This window comes from Gallus gallus, chromosome 13 (assembly GCF_016699485.2).
Source record: "Gallus gallus isolate bGalGal1 chromosome 13, bGalGal1.mat.broiler.GRCg7b, whole genome shotgun sequence".
NCBI classification, from domain to species: domain Eukaryota; kingdom Metazoa; phylum Chordata; class Aves; order Galliformes; family Phasianidae; genus Gallus; species Gallus gallus.
The window spans coordinates 9,827,981-9,849,618 of NC_052544.1; the positions used below are offsets into that span (position 1 = coordinate 9,827,981).

Below are 21,638 nucleotides of genomic sequence, written 5' to 3' on the forward strand. Positions count from 1 at the left end.
AACTGAATTTATAATCTCATCAAACCTAAGTTAGTGTTTTGCTGAGTTATTCCACTTAAAAATGTATCTGGTATTGCTTATATTCTTATCATTCAGTTCTTTGGTACTCAATCCCAGACTGGTTTTCCCATCCTCCTGACTTGGCAGAAGTCAGGCTAACTGGTCTACCGAGACACAAGTCAGGCTTTCACCTTTCTGAATAGGAGTTAAACCTAAATGTGTAGATGCCACAAGGAGAGCAGCCATGCCTGTATGCTGTGTTGCACTGACCTGCGGGCCTCTTGGTCAGGTTGAGGCAGTCAGCATGGTACACCTTGGGGCAGCCTGCCTTCTTGCAGGAAACCAGCTGCCCCCCGTCCCCACAGCTGAAGCACTCATCCTCCCGCTCCTTCATCACCTCCGCCTGCGACCTGCGCTTCATCTGCGGCCTTCTCTTCAGCTTCTTGGACTTCTCCTCGCTGAGGGTGGGCTGGCTCTGTGGGACAGACAACGTGTTAGCACAGCCCCCTGCCATCCCTCCATTTCCTGCTACAGTACTGGAGTGTAACCCCACGATTAAACACCCCCCCACCAGCCAGATCTAAGCACATGCAGGACGTCTACAGTGACTTTTACTATTTGGCAACAGTAAATGGTTCTCATTTTTGTGTACCAAAGCCTGGTTAAACATGAGCCATAAGCATCAGCAGAGCGAGGAGCTGAGGGCTGCCTCTGCCCCCTTGGCTGGAGCAGCCAGGCCCCTGACAAGCAAGCTCTGCCAGGCCTTCCTGGCCTCTGCAGTGTTCCTCACCCCTCTCCTCATTTTCATCCTGAACTTACTGGGGATCACTTTGTGGGAAGGCCATTCTCTCCTTGCAGAAGCCGTTCTCCCTCCCTGTGCTCACCACGAGGGTACCCTTTCCTGCTCACAAATCAACGCTTCCAGTCTTCACCCCCCAACCTCCCCAATGTCTTCTGCCTCTGTTGAGTTCATTTCTCACAAACACAAGTCGCAGACGATGTCCCATAGGCCCATGCACACTGACATTTACACCTCTCAGTGCACCCTGACCATGTTTTGTTTTTACTGAACACAGCAGCTCCTTCTCAACACAACTGCTTCACGGTTGATGATCTTCTGACTGCAGATTTGTCCCTGCTATTGCACTCCAATCACTACACCACAGCCCATTCCCAGCACCCAGTTCCTCCCCTGCAATTGCTGATCCTCTCAGCACTGATGGCACCGGACATCTTTTTGTTATCAGGATGCTTAAGCTACAATGCCCTCAACAGCTGTCTTACAGGCAGTTATGCAACGGGTCCCAAAGATTGGCATCTAAATGGCCTAAGTGTTCGCTTCCTTGGCTTTAGGTGTCCTCTTCACACATCCCCCCACACCCTTTCAAGCCAGGCCCTCCTAATCCCCAGAGCTGACCCACCCCAGGATAAGCCTCCCATTGTACCAGATTGTACCCAGTGATGACATTTCCCATGCCCAGGCAGCAGCCTTATCACTGAGCTATCAGTATAGCTTACATAAACAAGGCACAAGCTAAATTTTATACAGTTTTCCATTAATCTTTGTGCCCAAATGTGCATTCTGCAGGCAGAACCTCCCCGCATGCTGAGATGTGGTGGTTTTTGCATGCCTCTATTCTGCATAAATATCAGGCACCATTTTTGTCATTTTTCCATCAAGATAAAACCAAAAGCATTTAAAACTCTTTGCCTCCAGGCTACAATTCCGGAACTCTGCAGCGTTAACTCGCTCCCTGTGTCTCACCATGGTGCCAGCTTCTTGAGGTCTGCTTCCCTTTCACACATTTCTGTTTTTGCACAATGCTTTCCACAAGTCAGGCCTGTCTTGTCATCGTAAACACAGGCAATGAAATCACTGAATCCAAAGGCCACACCTAAACTATTCCACCTATTCTCACTGTCTAGCACTTCAGCCACCTAATTAGAAAGAGAACAAGAAAGACCTTTCACAGGTAATTGGAATTATTGGAGCAACTTCAGCATTTCTCAGTTTTTCACTGCAACAAAACAGTCTCCCAAGCACTCTTAAAAACTCCCAGTTAGAAAGATCACTCATATGAGCAAATTTGAGTACAGAATCATAGAATACTCAGAGTTGGAAGGGACATCTGAGGGCCATCTAGTTCAACTGCCCTGCAATGAACAGGGACACCACAGCTACACCAGGCTGCCTGATCAGCCACACTTTGACTTCCTGCACCTTCAGGAAGATTGAAAAATGCATATTTTGTGGGATGAATTCGCCAGAAATAAAGGTGTAGTTTGCTTGGGTATTTATTTCTTAGCCCTTCTCATCAGGATGGAAAGAATCACCTCACTCATCACATTAACGCCAACTTAAGGGCACCTTTCTCTGATTTCCATCATGTAACCTGTAATTTCAGGGCAAAAATGATGGTAGTCAAGCCACGTATAGCAGAGGAGCAGCATGTAATATATTGAACTTCAAACTGCAACCAAAAAAAAAAAGAATGCACCAGATGTATAATTCACCTCACCTGTCAACCTCTGAAGACATCCATTTTTTATAAGCTAATTCATCTGCAGATCTAAGCTCTCTGGAAATTTCACCATACTTTCCCCACACATTGACAGGCCTTCACAACTGTGCCACTGGAGCTGTTAACCCTTAACCGTAGACACCCGTATCCATATGCCAGAGCAGAGGGGTTACCTACTGATGTGGTGAAACTCTGGAAACAAACTAAGCTGAAATTTAGCTGCTGACAGCTGGGAGCTCAACCAACTGCTCCTGTTAGTTCCTTTTCCCTGTGAGAAGCAGCTCACACAAGGACATAACTGAAATCAATTCCTGTTACTGAAACACTGCAGATACAAACCAAAGTTTTCAAAAGTCAGTGAGCTCTAAAAGGTAGTGATTTTCCTACTATAGACATGGCAAATGTATTACTTCTGGCTGATGTGTACTTTTCAGTCGTTTAAACCAAAAAAAAGGGGGGAAAAATAGGAACTTCCTTCTTATGCAGGAGCCTTAGCTCTAAAGCAACTCTGATCTAAAGGAATGCAGTTTGCTGGCCGCCCTCCACGCATTCTCACAGTTTACTCAGGCCTTCCCAAAGAGAAATGAGCTGAGCTGAAGTTTCTTGGTTAACTGATAGAAGACTTTCCCATGTTCATCCCTTGGCGCTCTATTAAGATGGAAATTGCCACAATGAGCAGAAAATTCTGGAAAACATTTTATTTACTCCTTGGTTGGAAAATACCATTTCCTGTCACGGTTTGTAGCAATTCTTCAGTAAATTCAGATCTAAAATCTGCACACTCCAAATGAAAATTTGATGAAAATGTGAATGTCCATCGAAACCCAACCAGCAGCGTTCCCATAGCCATGCTGAGAGTGAACTGCCCTCCCTTCCTGAAGTCTCTGCAACAAACGTACCACATTGGTGCAAGGAGGTCATTTGGCACAATGAAAGCTTATGGGAGGCATCCTACCTTTGGCCTCACTCCTAGGAAGCCACTGCAGTTTGGAGCACCACATTTGCACACCGTCTTTCCGTTTCCCAAACACTCCAGATTGTAGTTGAAAGTCAGCTCAGTCCCTGACACAAAAGCAGACAACAACCAAACCAGTTGTAACAAACTGTGTGATAGAATGTCTTTATTGCTACTGCTAGAGTTAAAGCACTTTTGAAAGTAACCCAAATGGCCGCCCCAACTACATATGGGCACTCTATTATTCCCCCCAAAGATCTGTGTGGACTGAGATTTAAACTCAACTCCATATCACACACTACAGCCACAAAAAGAGCATTCTACTCCATGCTCTAGGATGCTTTGTTCCATTTCTTGGTCCTGTAAGTCAGATCCATAAAGCTCTGCCTATAGCATGGACACCCATGTTTCACTATGGCAGTGCTGGTGTTGTAGCTGATGTGAACTGAGAAGTAAAACGTGGAAACAGAAAAATTCATCTCCCTCCAGTGAGCTACAAACCATCCTCCCCTCTCTTCCTCACAGAAAGGCTCCCATGCTTTTAACTGCAAGTACTGAGAGAACTGGGTTCCTTACCAGCTTTGATATTTACAATTGCGAAGAGCCCAACCCGAGTATCACCGTTCACACACCATTTCTGGGTCTCACAGTTCGGCTGGCAGCAATGGTTCATGAACCGAGCGTAATTGCCCTTCGGACCAGCATCAATTATTCGATCCTAGAATTGAAAAAAGAAAATAAACCAACAAACCACATTGAGGAACTATCGCACCCCACCCAAGCAGAGGTACCAGCGTGCCAAGAAAGTATTTCTCAGTAGCAACATCTGGTCGCTGGACATCAGGACGTCCTGCAAAGCACCCGAATATGTTTTAACCAAGCATGAAGTCCAGGTGTCACTGTGTTGCCTGGACAACAGATCCATTTCCACACACTGGTATCTCTGGTCAGCGCAGGCAGATAGCACAGCAATGTGGCCTCCTGCCCAGTATCATTGGCATCTTCCAAGAGGTAGAGTCTCTCAAACAGCCCTGAAAGCACCACCACTTTCTGGGAAATCAGCTCTTTCTGTAATGTCAGTATTGGACAAACACCATTTCAGCACACCTCCAAGGTGGCACTTGCAATTCCAGACCCTGACTTCTGCTTAAAAGCAAAATTAGAGAATCATAGAATCATCAAGATTGGAGAAGACCTACAAGATCATGCAGTCCAACCATCCGCCTACCACCAATAGCTCTCACTAACCCATGTCCCTCATCACAATGTTCCCTGAACACCTGCAGGGTTGGTGACTCCAGCAGCTCCCTGGGCAGCCCATTCCAGTGCCTGACCACTCTTTCAGAGTAATATTTCCTAAATCCAACCTGAATGTCCTCTAGTGCAACTTGAGGCAGTAAAATATCAGTTCCTATTTCTTATGCTTCAACATATAACTGGAAAACAGGAACAAAACATAACCTGAGGTGCACTGCTGTACAGTATACTGGTTTTTATAAACTACTGGAGGGGGAAGCGGAGCTGCAACTGACATTTGATTTTGTCACAAGGGAGACACAAGGAGGACAGGATACAGTCAAGTGAGCATTTCCAGCAAGATGAAGGGAAGGCCAGAAAGCAGCCATGCCATTATGCTGTTCCACGCACTGTGTTTTCTGCTTACACCTTTCCTAATGGTTTCCTTCAAGTCTTTCCAAGGTTGAGAGACAAGGTATCAGAAAGCACTGGCAAAACTACTTACCTCTAGGAGTTAGGAGCTTATACCACCTTGGCCTCCAGGATCCACTGAAGAGCCTGTAGGTGTAACAAACCCCACCTCTCTACACAGATCTGCAAGACCTGAGATTTCAGCTTAAATGAGGGTCTCACTGTGCCTGGTGCTTCTACATTTGTGTGCCGTAGTAGGCAGCAGCTCTCAACAGCCCACTTCAGGACTCTGTGTGGCTCAGCTGCTGGGAAGGATCCTAAGGTTACAAAATTCACTGCGTTATATGGAAGTGCAGCATCTGTTTCTCAGTGGATTGCCCTCAGACAAACTATTGCCTCGCTTCTTCTGAATAGACTCCAAAGAAGTTAACTCAGACTTTGTTCCTAATCCTGAAATCCAGCCCAAAACTTCTCCAAGGCACATTATAGTTGCTCCTTTAGTCTTTGCTTTAATGAAAATGCAGACCAGCTCAACACAATCTCTTAACATTTCTTTACTTCCTGGAGAACACCGCTGTGCCTTTGTTGCAATCATTTTACTTCTGTCTTCACTCCTGACAAAAGAATTTCTCTCCACATACCTTATCCAGTGTCAACATGTAGAAATTGGTGATATCGTGCTCCTGGGCATAACGGATTCGGGCTCGGCACTCCTCTTCATCAATTAGCTCCCCAACGTACTCATTAACAAATTCACCCTGCCCCAAAGAAGAAAAGAAGAAAACAGGCTGTTAGGACATGACAAATTCCCTCCGAGACGGAGGGACCTTTGTGCTACAATATGGTTCCTGTTTTCTCAGTGGAAGCTTCTTCATAAAAACTTCCCTCTGTGCTTCGCTGTCAGCTCGAGCTATAATTTCATTAACACTCCTTGATTATAATTTCTTTTCACACACACACACAACAAATCACTTGACATAAATTAAACAAATCAACAACAGCTATCAAATCATTCTTTGCACGGTGGGAAGAACTGATGTTCAGGAACAGCACAACCAAAGCACAAGGATAGCTCTTCACTGAAAAGCTCAAAGCACTGCACAGCTGTGTTCCGGAAGGAACAGTATCCCTCTGGAGACCAACCACACTGAGCAGCATGATGCACCTAGACAACCTACTCCTGCAACGTATTTCTGGGGTTCACCTGCAATGAAAGCACTACAGAGACCAAAGGGAATCACAGCTCTGCTCCACTGGGAGCAACAGGTGCCTCCATTAAATAACTGAGTTCTGCTCGTTCCACTCTGCCTGTTAAAAGTGAAACAGAAGGTGCATAAAATGGCAAAGAAATCTTTCAACCTATATCACAGCAGGCAGTGAAGCCTAAACAGGACAGGCTTGCAATTTTCCTAGATATCAACCCCCCAGGACAGCATGTTGTCTCCATGGTTTCTTTCTCAGAAACTCTTCTCCTACTATGCCACCTAATTTCCTCTGTTTCACTTCACTCCTTCTTAGCGTTGAGGTTCTTCTTAGCTGCAATGCTCTTTTTTCTTTGTTCAGCACTGATGTGTGCCCACACAATAACTACTCTCTGGATTTGAAACAGACATGCAAGTATTTTAGCTGTCTCCAAGGTAGTACTTCCCATAACAATTATAGCCATCTCTAAGACACTATGCTTTGTAAGATTCAAGCCTGACCTCAGTTTCTGATACATGATTCTCATGCTAGACAAGCCATGCTATTCAAGAATGGGGGTTGTGGGCATAATCACTGTTCCCTGTCTGGAAATCCTGAGCCCTGTGTCATACTTCAGTATCCTGGTGTATTCATAAACCCAACCATCCACACAGGCAGACCAAGCAATCGCTTTTTTTATCCTGTGGGACATTAACATACAAGGCATTTTAGCTGAGCCAAAATGTGCTTGTCAAGACTACAACAGTCACATTCATCCACTTCTTTCCTACATAGCATTCAATGGCAAGAAAGCCTTTCAAATTACAGAAGGCAATTTTTCACATCTGTGAAAGCTGACGACGAGCAAGAGAGAAGCGGCAAGAGAAAAACCTCACGTAAAACACAGCACGTACCTTTCTGATGTCTGTTTTGGCCTGTAAGCCCCAGCCTCGTGCCAGCGTGCGGAAAATCTGTACCTCGGGATACTGCCGCTTGGAGAAGCACTGGTTCTGACAGCGCTCTCCCGCCGGGCAGACCAGGGGGTGGCACTCATAGAGCAACATACGATTGATGCATTCGGAGTCCAGGCCACACGGGTTTTCGTCTGTTGGTTTACAGTTGCAACGTGGTATCTCAGACAGATCTGCGGTGAAGATCTGCACCTTTCCCACCGGCCGGTTCACCTTGAATGCACGAGAAGGATGTCAGCTGCTTAAGAGCAAGTCATCACGACAGACACTCCTATACCCAATCTTTGCCTACGAGTGACAGGCTGCAGTGCAAACTAGTGACAGTGAGGGGTAAAGGAGGTGTACAGACACATATGTACTTCTGAACACACTACCCGAAGAGGTCAGCGCTTAGATGAAAGAGTTAAGGAGGACACAGACCCCCCCAGCAGCACCACCTGGTACCGTGTGTATTCTGCATCCCCTGAGCGGGGGGAAAGGCTGCCAAGGGTCCCCCTCCCATATCACTGTGAGTACACAGAGTGCAGGTGGTCCTACCTTAAAATCCTAGCTATTAACAGAAAGTGCCAGCAATCAGCTAAGCTTTCACAGCTTGAAACATAAAAAAGGGAAGGAGCAGAGAGAAGCAATGAAAAAAGAGGAACAAAGTCCTTGAGTCACTGGTTTCTGATCTCTCTGGGCCCACATCCCTATCCTACACACCTACTTGGCCCAAGATCTTCACTCAGATTACCTCACACCTGTTTGGAGATCCTTGAAGAAATTAGCGCTCCAGTTCTACCTCAAAGACAGCCCTAAGCCAGAGGAGTTCCTCAAAACTCCACAAAAAGTTCAATGTTCTAGCACATATATCTAATTTCATATTTCTGTTCAATTGATATAGGAAAACAACAGCACACAAACAAACAAACAAAAAAAAAACAGAAGTGAAAGACACTGTCAGGCTCCGTTGTGGGTTACCATCCTCCCCTCTGCTCCACTGTATCTTGACTGTCTATCCCACACGACCTTGCCACCAGCAGCACTCAACATCTGAGCACATTGGGTGATGCCAGCTCTCTCCCATAAAACCCCAGACAGGTAGAGAGACTCTTCTTTCACGTCACACAACTGACATGGAACAGCACAGAGACAATCCAGGTCTGCTCAAGTACAGCAGAGTACCTGTTACTGGTGTCCAGCTTCCACAGTTCTGCAGACACATGAATTGTTTCTGTGGAAGATGACTGAAGATGCCAAGGCAACCACAGTAATCTTCAAATACAGCCAGATGCCCCAAGAGTAGAAATGTTTCTGTGTATCTGTAATTCACCTGCACTGATAGCTCAAGACTTCTGCTCCTGCCCATCTCCTCTCCCTCCCCCTCCTGACCTGCCCTCACCTTGATGTGTTTGTAGGGGGGAGGTTTCTTGTCATTCTTCTTGTCTTCCTGAAGCTGTCTCAGTTCCTTCTGTGCCTTGAGTTCTTCAAATCTTACTGCAGCTTCGTGAAGAGCTATGTGAAATAATAGGGTGTGTTATGAGGAATTCACTCTGCTCACACAGAGGTGGGCTGCCAGAGTACACCCAGCAGTCACAGCTCCACAAGCAAACATCCTTGGCAAAATACTTTTAGATGCAGAGATTCATAAAGAGAACATGATAAAGCAACAGAAGAGTCACAGGCGATAAAAATGATTGGGGGTGAAACATCTTGGAAACATCCAAACTGTCAGCTAGCTTTACCCTGCTTTTGGGAAGAGGTGAATTCATAACTCTCAAGAGGATTTTCATATACAGATAATGACTGTACTAGGCACAAGGAAGCTGACAAAGCAGCAGAGGAGCTATACTGGGGCTGAGAAGCATTAAGGATCTGCACATCCATGTCCACCTCTGTAAACTCAGACCAATCAGCATTCCAAGTGTGCAGGATGACAGATCAATAGCTATTCATTCTGCAAATTTAATTCAGCTTTAGCCCTAAAATGATATTTTTCTCTATTACAAGAATATCTTCTCCAGACAGGAAGAGAGAAACAGAACATGCAGCTTCCCAGACGAAGACAAATTACCTTTCTTGTATATGCCATCTACGCCCTTCCCCATCTTGTCTTTGCTGCTGACATCACCTTCCATGTATGGGAACACACGGGCCTGGTGGGTCCACAGGTAATCTTTGGAGCCAAAGAAGAGCACAGGAAACTCGCCGATGTCGTGCTTCATTTTCTGGATGTTGACAGGAATTGTCCTGGGATGGCAGATCTCAGCTGGCCACCACCTACACGACAGAGGGAAAGGCAGATGAAAAATCTGACTCCGCAATTCCCATGCTCCCAGAAACACATTACTGCATAGAGATGGGGAAAATTGTGAATGCTACCAGCAAGGCTGGAAGAAGAGGAAGGCATGCGCTTCAGCTGCTACGTGCATGCAAAAGTATCAGAAGCTGCTTCACTATACCCTGCAGAGAGAAGCAGCTTCTCACTTCAATCACCATGATCACGGCTTGAAGAGGGAACAGGGACAAGTCTGTTCTACCTTCACCTACCTGTAGCGCCCAACTTTCACCCAGACGACTTCCTTGTAGTGTGGCTTTTTGCCTGCCTTGCAATCATTACAGTACCAGCTTCCTTCTGGCATCTCAATGTTTAGACACTCACGGTGAAATGCAGCCGGGCACGACTCGCAGCATAAAAGGCTGCCCCCTGCAAAGAAAGGAAGAATTGATCAGAGTCCCTGTGCAGAAGCCCTGGACTCCACAGTTCCAAACAGTAACAGCTGGAAAAACAGCACAATGTTCTTCTGCAGCCTTTTTTCTGACAGCTCATGTTCTACCTATGCAGCACAAAGAACCCTTCTAAAAATCCAGAAAAAGCCCTAGCCTGAACTTGGATTTAAATGGGGGTGGATAGGAAGGAAAGCTGGTCTGAGCAATTCTCACTGGCACACTCCATACAGACAAAGCTTCTGCCTGCTTTAATGATCTCTTCCCATAGCACATCTGTTGCTCTTTTGTCTTTTATGTCAGGGCTTCACGCGGTGACAGGGAACCAAGTGCACCTCTCACCTTCCGAGCAGACAAAGCACCAGCTGACGTTGACGTGCTCATGGTTGCGGCAGCCCCTTCGTGCAGTGAAGTGATTGGGACAGATGATACTGTTGGAGGCGAGGACCACAGACCCAGCAGCGAGGCAGAAGTCATTGGAGTGGTACGCAACCGGGCAGCGCACGCAGCGCATCAGGCGACCTGGCACAGGAACACAACATAATCGTGGTGAGTTCCAGAGAAGACTCAGTCTTTGCTTCCTCCCAGACCTATCCTCTACTGGTATCTGGGCTGAAAACAACTAGCCATTGGTCATTTTTGAAATGGAAATTGACTTTTAATTCCTACAGACCACCTAATAATCCCTGTATTTCTATCAAATTCATACGAGAAAATACACATAAAAATAGATCTGCACTTACAGGTAACATATGGGAAATCAAATTATTTGGAAGCAAAAAACCTTCTGCACCCTGTTCAGAAACAGTTCAAGAGTTCACAGATCAGGACTGCTTTGCATCATACATAGATAATAAGTAAATCAGCGCAAACAGTAATTAGAGAGTGGGTATTCCAAGTGCGTAACCGAATGTAATGAAAACAATCCAGTAAGTTTCTGAACACATCAGTGTTTGCCTCTCCACTTCATCAGATGTTACTCTGAAATTCCAGAAGGGAGAGCTCAGAATTGCCCAAAGGCCCACTTTGTCCAAGATTGCTCCGCATCTTTTCAGTTCCTCCCAGGAAACTACAGACAGGGAGAAGAGGTGGAAAGAAAGGAGTCAATCTGACCACTGAAAAACAACCACCAGAGGGGGTCCACAAGGCAAACGTTCAGCTGAGAAGGGGACAGCTGCAGGCTTTATGCCCTAATAGCTTCTTCTGACTGACATGTGGAAGACGACTTTAACGCCTGAGGGTAAGAATACAGCTGATACTATCATCACTCATCCTGAGATAGCAAAGATTTAAAATATAAATAATAAAAAAGCAGTTTTTAAAAAACCATGAGAGTTCAAATAAAAAAAAAAAAAAGGAAAAGAAAAAAAAAGGAAATAAAACAATTACAATTTTACTACACTGCTCTCTATGCCACTGCCTCGATAGCCACTGCTGCCAAGCAGGCACTGACTGCAGCACTGGCACAGTGAGAGGTATGTAGGAGAAACACCAGTGTCCATGCAGCTGTACTGAGAGGAACGTGGCCTTGCTCGACATTCAGGCATCCAAGTGTCTGGCCAGGCAGGAGCACTGCTCAGTCTGACCATTAGGAGTGCTGATGAGCAGCAGCCCTGCGCACAGACACCACCCTTCCCACCCTGAGTGAAGCGAATGCTACAGCAAGCACTGTGGAAAGGACAGAAAAACGAACTAATGGACCAGGTTACTGCAGGTGGGCATGAAACAAAGAAAAGACTTCTTAATGCTTCCCTGGGACCACGTGAGAAGATTCCAGTACCTTTAGATGCAGAGATGTTCGTTGGGTTAGCAGCATGACAAGTCATGCATATGTGCAGAGAGCATCGGAAGCCCTTGTTCTGTGTGACCGTGGGTGGATACTTCTGTATGCACTCTTCATGGTAGTATTTCCCACAGAGGGGCAGTAAGCACCGTTTCACATCTTGCCCGCAGTTCTTGCACACAAAGCAGGTATGGACTCCTAGAGAAAGAGCAGGCACAAAGAATGGCCAAATAAAAACGTGTCACTTCTGCCAGGAGACCTATCAGCACACTACAACCCCCCCGCCTGCCACACATAAGCCAAACCACAGGTCTCTGCAGCCCTAAAGATTCAGGTGAAGTCTAGACTGAAAAACATCTCTTGCCCCACCACATTCTGGACATCCCCACCCCATATGCCTCAAAACGGTAGGATCAGTTAATTAGAAAATGATTGTCAAACTGATGAGCAGAGGAGTGACAGCCAGGTAGCAGCCTTACAGCAGGTGTATCGTTTCAGCAAAAGGAGTGCCAGCTAAGGAGGCGCTCAGGAATACCTGTGGAACACTCATTGCAGATGAATTTGCCTGTTGGCATCTCAGAGAGCCCAAGGCACTGCAGGTGGAAAGCACCACAGCACTGAGCTTCGCACAGCAGCAATTCTCCTGGCTTCTCACAGATCTGTGGGGAAAGAAAGGACACCATCAGCTCTGAGCAACCCCTTTCCCAACCCAGCCCAGACAGCTGTCAGCAAAGCCCCTGTAGAAAAAAGATGAGCAATATCCTTACGTCAGTAAGTTCAGGTGGTTAGCACATCACCACTGCCATCTGCTATCCTGTCCCTGCTACCATACATCAGTTAAAACAAATCGTATGGTGGTCACATCTTCCCAACATCCTTAAACTCCAGCAGGATGAGAGGCAATCACACAAGAAAGGCTCAGTTCAATTAGGCTACGGGTTCATTGCTGTCAAAACCCTCAGAATGACACAGCCCCCATAGAACGCCTTGAAATCACCTGGGCTTAGCTGGGGCACAGGTGCATACCAGCACTAACAAATAATATTTAGAAAAGCAAAGTTTTCAAGAGATCTCCTCACGGAGGCTACCTGACACACGTTCTCCTTGAGAGCTGCTCCTCCTCCACGCTCCCCCTGGATCTTCTTGGACGAAGGCACTCCGTGGTCATTCTCAGACCCATCTTCGTGTCCCCCTTTGGGGCTTGTTGAAGTCCCATGAACCAACGTCTCCCCCTTTAAAAGGAAATTCAAAATTAGGGGCTGTCGGTGCTTCCTGCCCTGACCTGCAGATTACAAATCCAGCCACCAAGCACAAAATCTGGCAGTCAGTGTTACCCCCCCTTGGAGAGAATTGCCTCTCACATGGCTCCACCACAAGGCTTACAAGGCAGGAAAGGAAGAGTATTTAAAGTTTATTAGATCATTATAAATACACACTGAACACATTTTCTTTTCCTGTGCATAATCCCTCTTTGAGGAAGGAAAGCCAGGGCTGAGAAAGAACAGTATTATCATTCATAGAAATGTATCAGGCAGGCTTGCATAGTCTGAGAATCATGTCCACCAATGCCAGAGAAGCATCCTGAATGCTGATGTCTGCTTGCACTGAAAATACTAGAGAAGGATTGCAAGCAATCTGCATTGTAGTCTCCTTTTAGCAAGTAAGTCAGAGTTCTCTTTATACTCTTCACAGCGTGCACTTGTAGACTCCACAGTTGTCAGGACAGGCAACTAGCAGCTAGGAAGTGGGAGCAAACCCCAGCTGCCCCTCCAGAGCACATAGGTCTATGAGCCATTCACGCTGCATCAACATACTGCTTTGAGGAACCAAGCAGATGCTTTCAAGCAAGAACTTAAATACTCTGCCTTATTTGTTTCTGAAATCTTGGCTCACTGCAGATAGCTGAATGATCTCAGCCCACAGCTCTTCCTTGGGTCAAAAAGCCAACCCTATTGTATGCCCAGAAAAAAGGCTGTACACTTTCAAGACCTTGTTAGGAATTTAAGAGTCCTAGAAGGAGCAGCAGCCACCACTCTCATACCCTGGAGCCTGCTCAGGGCCAGCTGTCCAACTAACACTCAGGAGAGGGAGCTTTGAGTTACATTCTGTATGCGAGAATACCCAGCTGAGTTGTGGTGCAACTAAAGTTCCTAAAGTCAACTGAATACACTCTGAACACCTTATCAGTCTGGGCAAAAGAAGGTCTGGGAAAGCTTTACGTCCTAAAGTTGGAAGAACATGAAGTCAGCATCCTGGTCAGTTAACGACGCTTCCTTTGCTTGATTTCTCATTCCTTGAACACACCATTATGTTTTCATTTGGGAACCTTTTAAAACCATGTAGAGCAACCACGCAACAAATGCACTGACAGTATATTAAAGCACACGATACAAATATGAATGGTGTAAGTTTACTTTATTGAGCACAAAAGAGAAAACTCCCGGCTACAAACTACTGACAGTCCGATATACCACACGGTGTACAGCCTCACAGACTATCATCACATACATGCTGGAGGGCTGGCAGTGATGCAGCCTGCAGGAATACTCAGATGGAGCACATCATTTCCTGCCACTATAGCCCTGACAAAGGGGATGGAAAGGTCTCCGCAGCATTGGCAACCATCAGCTACAACATAACAGATGCCTTTACCTCTGCATACAATGGCTACCTCTGATACTTCTGGTCTGCAGCTAATTTCTGCTAAGAAGACTGTAGTCTGCCACAAGACAGGCCTCTGGCTCAAACATTTGACTTGGCTCCTGGAATGCTCCAGGTGCAGCACCAGTAACCAGTGCTCCAGGGACTGGTTACAGCTCAGATCCTCCTATTCCTACATAGGTGCTCCCTCTTCTGCTCAGCTCAGCAGTGACCTCAGGGTTGCAGGGGTCACTGTAAGGAAGAACAAGAGCAGAGTTAATCAACTACTGGTGTGGACAAACGATGTCAGCTACAGCTTCTACCTTGTGCTGGGGCCCCAGTGCTACAAACACAAAGTAAGCTTGGCCCCTCTCATGGTCACTGAGGATCCCTCCAGAGGGGCGAGGTACTGGTTAGCAAGCACCACCACTCCTCCCGTGGTTAATGACTATCTTCCTACTGTATCGAAAATTTCAAGAGAGTTTTGGAAGGAGGGAGAGGAAATGCACAGATTTGCTAGAGGTAGGAGCAATTTAGAACTGGTCCTTCTGTCTTTCTACAATGGCTGCTAGAACTGCTTGTAATGAACTCAGTCCATGTTTCACGGGTTATCTGGAATGACAGTCTAAAGTGCATCTTAAGTGACATACCATGAACCAACAACCCTCTTTTCAGAGCTGCAAATACTTGCTGTTAGCAAAAATCTCAACAACTGGGCCCACACCATCCAGAGTGGCACAGCATGCTCTAGGACTTAGCTTTTCAGCCTCTAGATATTCTTTTTAGTTACACAGGTACCTGGCCAACCTGTACATTTCACATGTCAGGGATTTTAGTGTATTTTTAACTGGTCCTCCCAGAAACACAAAGAGAAGGGAATGTCAGAGCTGGACAGGGTAGGCAAGGCCAGATTATTTATGCCTGGTGAACAGGGAGAAGGGGATCACCCTCCAAAACCATCACTCAGAAGGATCAATCACACCATTCTCCCTATTTCCCTTTGCCAGAAAGAGCACTGTGAAGCAACATACCTCCTACAGGGGGCAGGTCTCATCGTCGATCTTCTTCCAGAGCTATTTCTGCTGCTGTATCTGGCACATCCTTAAAAGCCTGGCCGGTTCTTTTGCACAGCCTGACCTTGGCTCACAACCTTGACAACCATTTCAAGAGCATTTTCCATCCCTTTTCTTGGTGTCTTGCTGCCCCGATGTTGTGAACTTGCATTCCCGACTCCACAAAAATGGAAGGGCAGAGAAAGCTGCCCAGTTCAGCCCAGGGAGACAGGCTTTCCTCTGCCCTCTGAAAGCAGCTGGATCCAAGGTTTCATTGTGCTGAACCATCCAAACATCTATTTCTTCTAGCACCACTCAGAAGAAAATGAGGTTCCTGCCTGGTGTGTGGACAGTCACTTAAGGACCAGTGTGGTGTGAATGCCAAGTGAAAGTGTAACCACATCTCTATAGCAGCCCAATACTCACCGGTAACCATTCACTCACCGAAGCCAAAGGGTGAACACACACCTCAGTGGCTCAAGAAATACAACCACAGAAAAAGGGACGTTGGTAAAAGGTGCCAAGTATTGACATTACATAACTTCAGGTACTCAACATACATCTAAGGCTGGAGGCAGTTAAGACTCCCTGGGCTTCCTCTGCAGTGAGTGTGTGCGACATTCAGAGCTGTGGCCTACCTGCCTTGCTGCTCTGAACTGCCTCCTCATTTCTTTGCTATAAAAGATGTGCAGAGAATTTACTAGCTCCAAATTGAGCCAGCCTCTCAGAGGGTGCCTAACAGCAGACAGTGTTAACTACCCTCCAGCACTGGCAAATATATTTGTACAGGCTTCTTTGAAACACGATTCCAGGTGAGCACACTTCAGAAACAACTGACCAGTGCTCTCAAAAAGGCACAGGAAGGTTTATAGGGCCCAGAGGTATTACCCCAAACTTTATCACCCCCGTTAGAAATGTTTTCCAAAAAGCAGTGGCAGTGGACCTCAGAGTAGCTGGCACTGCTCAAACAACTGGTGTGGTGTTCGTGCTCTGCTGGAAGCTGTATAACAATAACAAATATAACAGTATACGTCTATAATTGGCTCCTGAAATACATACTGACTATCCTGACAGAACAGCCTGCTGCTGAACCTGGGCCACTGGAAGTGAGGGGCGATGCTGTGAGAGGCCCGGAGGCGTCCCGCCTCTCTCAGGAAAAGTCTTGCTTCCCCTACACTTGGTGATACCTGGCTCACTCCTAAAAGGCAAAATGTGCTTGTCAGAGATATTTGTATGTCAGCTTTGCTATGATGCAGTAGATGGGAGTTGCCCCAATTATCTCTTTCTGCTGGATGGCAGAACATAATCAGAGGCTCCTGTGAGCGGTCACGGACAGTTCCCTCCCCCATCCCCTCCAACAATGTCTCTGAGCTCACCCTGGCATGCAGGGCAAATAGAAGAAGAATTTGAAGTCCATATCTAGTGCTTGCACTTCATATTGGTATGCAAAAGGGCAAGATACCCGCCACCAGAAGACACAACCTTTTACAGCAGTTAGGCCTCCTAACATGCAAAGCAAAATGCCAGTCAAATCTTTGTTCTGTCATATCAGAACAGCCTTCCTCCTGGAGAACTAGCAGAGCAGCAGCTGAAAAACTGAGCCTGAGTTAAGCAGCCATCACAAAATAATTACTAATCAAGGTGATACCTCCAGCTTCAACCCCAGCTCATGCAGCTACATCAGGGAGACAAAGTCCCAGCTGAGACACTAATCTCACATTCAGCCAGCCAAAGACTACTTGGCCTAGGCTGTGCACGGCACCCTGGGAAGTAGCAGACAGGTTAAAGGGATGACAGTGTGTAGGAAAACCCAACGGTACCTCAGAGCGTGGGGTCTCCCCCAGCCTCTCCCCATTTTTCTCCTTCTTGGAATGTACTGCAGCAGAGGAATGGCGCGGTCTCTTCCGCTTGCGCTGCTTCTCCAAAAGCTTTTCAGAAGCTGGGATGCAACAGAAAGACCATTCAAGAAAAATGCAGAAATAACAACTGGCTTGCTCACTATGTGTCTACCAACTTCCACACCCTGACTGCTTCAGCCTGGCTCCTGTTTTCCTTGAGGGCATAAAGCCTGGGGCAATGCAAGCCATCAAGACAGATGTGCCCTTTGTCCTACAGCTATCAGAGGACCTGGATAACATCGATTCATAATGGTTCCAAGCATGAACTCTTTTGTTGATCTGCAATCATCACCATCATAGACTTTCCTGAGCCAGCCTCCCAGCAGAAAAGAAGTAGTGCTATCAACACAAAGCTTACATTGGTATTCAAATGCTGCTAATTACCTCCTCCCATCATTATGCAATACAGATTTCCTCATGTTGACACCAATGTGACATAAAGGCACGTGGAGAAGGGAATACAGTGCAACTGCACAACTGTCCACTAGACAGAGCAGGCAACGTTGAACCTGGTCAGAGCATGTCATCAGGCACACTGGTACCATGGTGACCACTTTCCTACAACCATTCAGACTAAGAATGGAAAGTGAATATCTTCCCATAGAAGATATTTATATCCGCTTTCCACAGGGAAGTAAAAAAAATATACACAGCAGTACTTCCAGATAAACAATTGTACCTATTTCTGCTGCCAGTGCCTCAGCTAAGGCCTAGGACATATAAAGCCTTACACACACAGCTCCCTCGAAAGCCGCAGGCACTGATACAAATCACATCAATGCACCCCCACTGCCCTGCGTTCACTTACCTTCTCCCAGGTCTGGGAAGTGGGCCGGTGAGTACAGCTCCAAGCTGTCGCTCTCCGAAGGGCCAGTGCCCTACAAACACACAAGAAACAATTCACCAGATGCAGATCAGAGATGCACGCTCCTCAGCCACTGAGCGTATTTACAAATGACTGCAACAATTGCTTCAGATAATGAATTCATCAACGTTTAGCAACTTCTCAAGAAGACATTTGGTTTGTGTGTCTGATAGATCCCACATGGAAAAGTCAGGCAAGGAGGAATGAATGTTGAGTTTGCCAAGTCTTGTGCTCACCAGCATCCCTCACTGTATCCTGAGCTCTCCCCAGAAGGCTGCTAACACCCCAAAAGCTGCTGGGAATAAAGACTCTCTTCTGGTTTTACATTTTTATGAAGCCTATGACTGAACTGCTCTGGTCTCTGTATTACTGCAACCATGATGACTGTATTAAGACTCTGCCATGGAGAAAGGGAGAATGAGAAAGGCAAGGAAACTGTTATTAACCCACCTCAGAAACGGTGATACTATGTGTCTTGTGCACATACAATGCCCAGTATTAGTCTTTGTTATCTGCTTTTTTCCAAATCATGTCACTGGATTTTGAGCATTTAGCAGAAAAGATCAGCAATTTCTTAGAAAAGAACTGTGCCTAGCACCTCATGCTATGTGTTACAGCTCCAGCCTCTACCCTGCTAAAAGGTCTACGCTTACTTACCATGCATCAGCCAACTTGGGAATGTAACAAGTGAAAATACTACTCAGAGAGCATCTGACAGAAAAGGAGAAAGCCTTAGGTTCGAGTTACAGTGTAACATAACAGCAATTCCCTGCGACAGAAAAGCTCTGCCCACAGCTTCCCAGCCTGCATCCAGATGACTCATTTTTCCATATAAATCAATGGAGAGAGGAGACCTCACAGCCAAAACTCCCCAGTCCCCATTACAAGTGGGAAAGGGTGGGGAACACCTCTGTATTTAGCAGATTTCTTCACCATAACACAGCAACCAGCACCTTTGGGAAGGGTGGACCTTCACTCCTGGGCCACAGCCAGCAGCACACGGCTCACTGCCCTGTGCCTCTCGCTCAGCAGGGCCTGCTGTGCAGGCTCACTTTCTATCTCACTTTCAGAAGTGCTGGAAGAAAAATACCTTCTTTGGGGGAGTCCACTCCTCCTTCTTTGGCATAAAGGCAGTGTCCAAATCATTGGATTCCAAGAGCTTTTTAGTGGGCTTCCTTTGACGCTTGCTCTCAAAATTTCCTGCAATAGAATTCTTGTTAGATAAATGGGGATTTTCTTCAGTTCAGTCACACTAAAGCCATTAAGAAAATGCCAGCCAGCAGTTCCAAACAAACAAATTCGCCTTGTCTTTTGGAGCACAAGCTCCCCAGGGAAAAGAAGCAATTACCTCTACAACGTGCACAGAAACAGACCTCCATTTGGTCCACCTTCAGGCATACCTCAATATATAATATTAAAAAATCCATCCATGAAATACAGACCACAAACTTAAAGCCAGTAGGTAACCATCCTGCCAGTGCAATTCACATCGTGATTTCACTATTGCTTCACCAGCATAACCCAGCCCTCCCATAATGACAAACACATCCCTGCTTTCTCCTGCTTCCATTCCCACAGCACCCACATCAGTGTTCACTCTGCACACAGTGAACACACTGAAGGGTGTGCTCTCAGATAGAACTACCTGGGACAAGATGTCCCAAAGAATCCAGCTGTAGGAGTCAGCCTCCAGCTCAAACTGTGCCAGCCACTGGAAGACAACAAGGTGCTAGACATGGGCAGCAGTGAACACTTAAAACAAATGGAATTGTGATGCTCTGTGTGCAAGGCACTCCATGGAAACAGCCTATTACCTATCCTACCCTGCTCATGTGCATCCTTAAATCAGCTTGGCTGTGTCCTCCCTGCGACACACGGCTCTGCACACAGCAACACCAAAGACCTCAGCCACCTCGTGGAGGGACAGCATATCACTGCTCCCTGCCACAGCCCAGGCTTCGTGGGCCTCAGCAGTGGGAAGAGATATGCAACCTCCGCATACTGCGTATCTGCAACCACTGCTGCACTGCAGGCTGTGCCTGCATCTCCAACCTCAGGTTCCCTCCCCTTCAATCATTGCAGGTTTTTCATTTCTACCTGACATCCCTCTGCCCCACAAATAACAGACCCTCTGATCTCTCAGTGACTACAGCTCTCTCTGCCTGTTTGGTCTATTATTATACATACATAAATGTGCCTATCTGTATTATCTACATACGTTCACAATTACAGAAATAAATATTTGCAAATACATGTTTTAATCAAAGAAACAAAATGATTGGCCCCTTAGAACAGAAACAGCTTTCCCTACAAGCTTACATAGCCAGAGCACCGAAGCTTTGACCTTGCACAAGTCTTTAGAAAGAACACTAACAGCAGAATCACAAGGAACCACTTCACCAGGTCACACATCTCACCTGCCCCTCTTTTCTCCTAGCACCAGTAATGGCCTCTGAATAAAGCAAACAAAGCAAAGATCAGCAGCTACTAACCTTTTTACTTGGGCTGAAGCAACATCTCAAGTGAACTCATGACATGCTCACTTGCTGGAGCAAAACAACACGACCTCCCACTTACCTGACTTCAGGAATCTCTCCTCTGCATCTGGAGAAGCAGAAACTTCAGAAACGTCGGAGGAAGACAGCACGAGCTCTGGGAAATCAGACTGTCCTTCTATGAGCTGCTCACTGGGATCAGAGGCGTGGGGCTCTAGTTCTGAGAAGGAGCACTCAGCTTCAAGGATGGGAGGGGACTCTTTGGTTGAAAATGGAGTTGAAACCAAAGGACTGGGCCCCCGCTGCGTCTCTCTGTCAGGACTGCGCTGTGCAGGAAGACCTCCTTCAAATCCAGATCTTGCCACAGAATTCACCTAACACAGTAGAGCATGTTGGTGAAAACAGTCACCCTGCACAGCCTTGCGTGCAGCGTGAGCACTAAGCAAGCAAGACCAGGCAAAAGCATGTAAACTGGAGCCCAGCAGTAAAAGACATGAAGAGCACATTTGCCTTAACCTACCTTTCTCAATTGCTCCTGGCTTTTCCTTGACTTTTTCTTGGGTGCAAATAAGTGATCATATTCTTCTGCATATTCCAGAAGCCGTTTACTTGGCTTTCTAAGGCGTTTCCTCTCTGAATGTACTAAGAAAAAGGAAAGCAGCTTCAAGACTGTGTTTCTGAGAATATCACAACAAAAAATCCTCCTCATAACCCGCAGGTAAGAGCTGCTCCTGCCTTCTCCAGAGCTCCGTGTGTGAAGATCCCTAATACAGTCTTCTAATATTCGAGCTTCCTATTTCCCCAACCCTGGCATGGCAGGTGGGATTGCTAAGGACCATGGCAACCTCAAAGCACTTCAGACACCTGACTGAGAGGCTCCCTGCAATGTGACCCAACATCACCTTACACAACCTACACTCAG

At 46.5% G+C, this 21,638-nt stretch overlaps 1 protein-coding gene across 3 annotated transcripts in view; it reads right to left on the reverse strand.

Annotated features, from left to right (window-relative positions):
• NSD1 (nuclear receptor binding SET domain protein 1) overlaps positions 1-21,638 on the reverse strand; it is a 60,716-nt gene that overhangs the window by 10,900 nt on the left and 28,178 nt on the right. For all 3 annotated transcript variants that reach the window (XM_046900431.1, XM_040647286.2, XM_040647287.2), the window contains 17 exons: positions 21,237-21,358; positions 20,799-21,090; positions 19,312-19,421; positions 18,165-18,234; positions 17,279-17,397; positions 12,855-12,998; positions 12,302-12,425; positions 11,764-11,964; positions 10,326-10,505; positions 9,807-9,963; positions 9,331-9,536; positions 8,659-8,771; positions 7,221-7,490; positions 5,766-5,882; positions 4,054-4,195; positions 3,478-3,584; positions 271-475 (listed from right to left, as the gene is read on the reverse strand). In XM_046900431.1, coding sequence (XP_046756387.1) covers positions 271-475; positions 3,478-3,584; positions 4,054-4,195; positions 5,766-5,882; positions 7,221-7,490; positions 8,659-8,771; positions 9,331-9,536; positions 9,807-9,963; positions 10,326-10,505; positions 11,764-11,964; positions 12,302-12,425; positions 12,855-12,998; positions 17,279-17,397; positions 18,165-18,234; positions 19,312-19,421; positions 20,799-21,090; positions 21,237-21,358 — 2,679 coding nt within the window. The remainder of the gene's footprint in view (positions 1-270; positions 476-3,477; positions 3,585-4,053; positions 4,196-5,765; positions 5,883-7,220; positions 7,491-8,658; positions 8,772-9,330; positions 9,537-9,806; positions 9,964-10,325; positions 10,506-11,763; positions 11,965-12,301; positions 12,426-12,854; positions 12,999-17,278; positions 17,398-18,164; positions 18,235-19,311; positions 19,422-20,798; positions 21,091-21,236; positions 21,359-21,638) is intronic.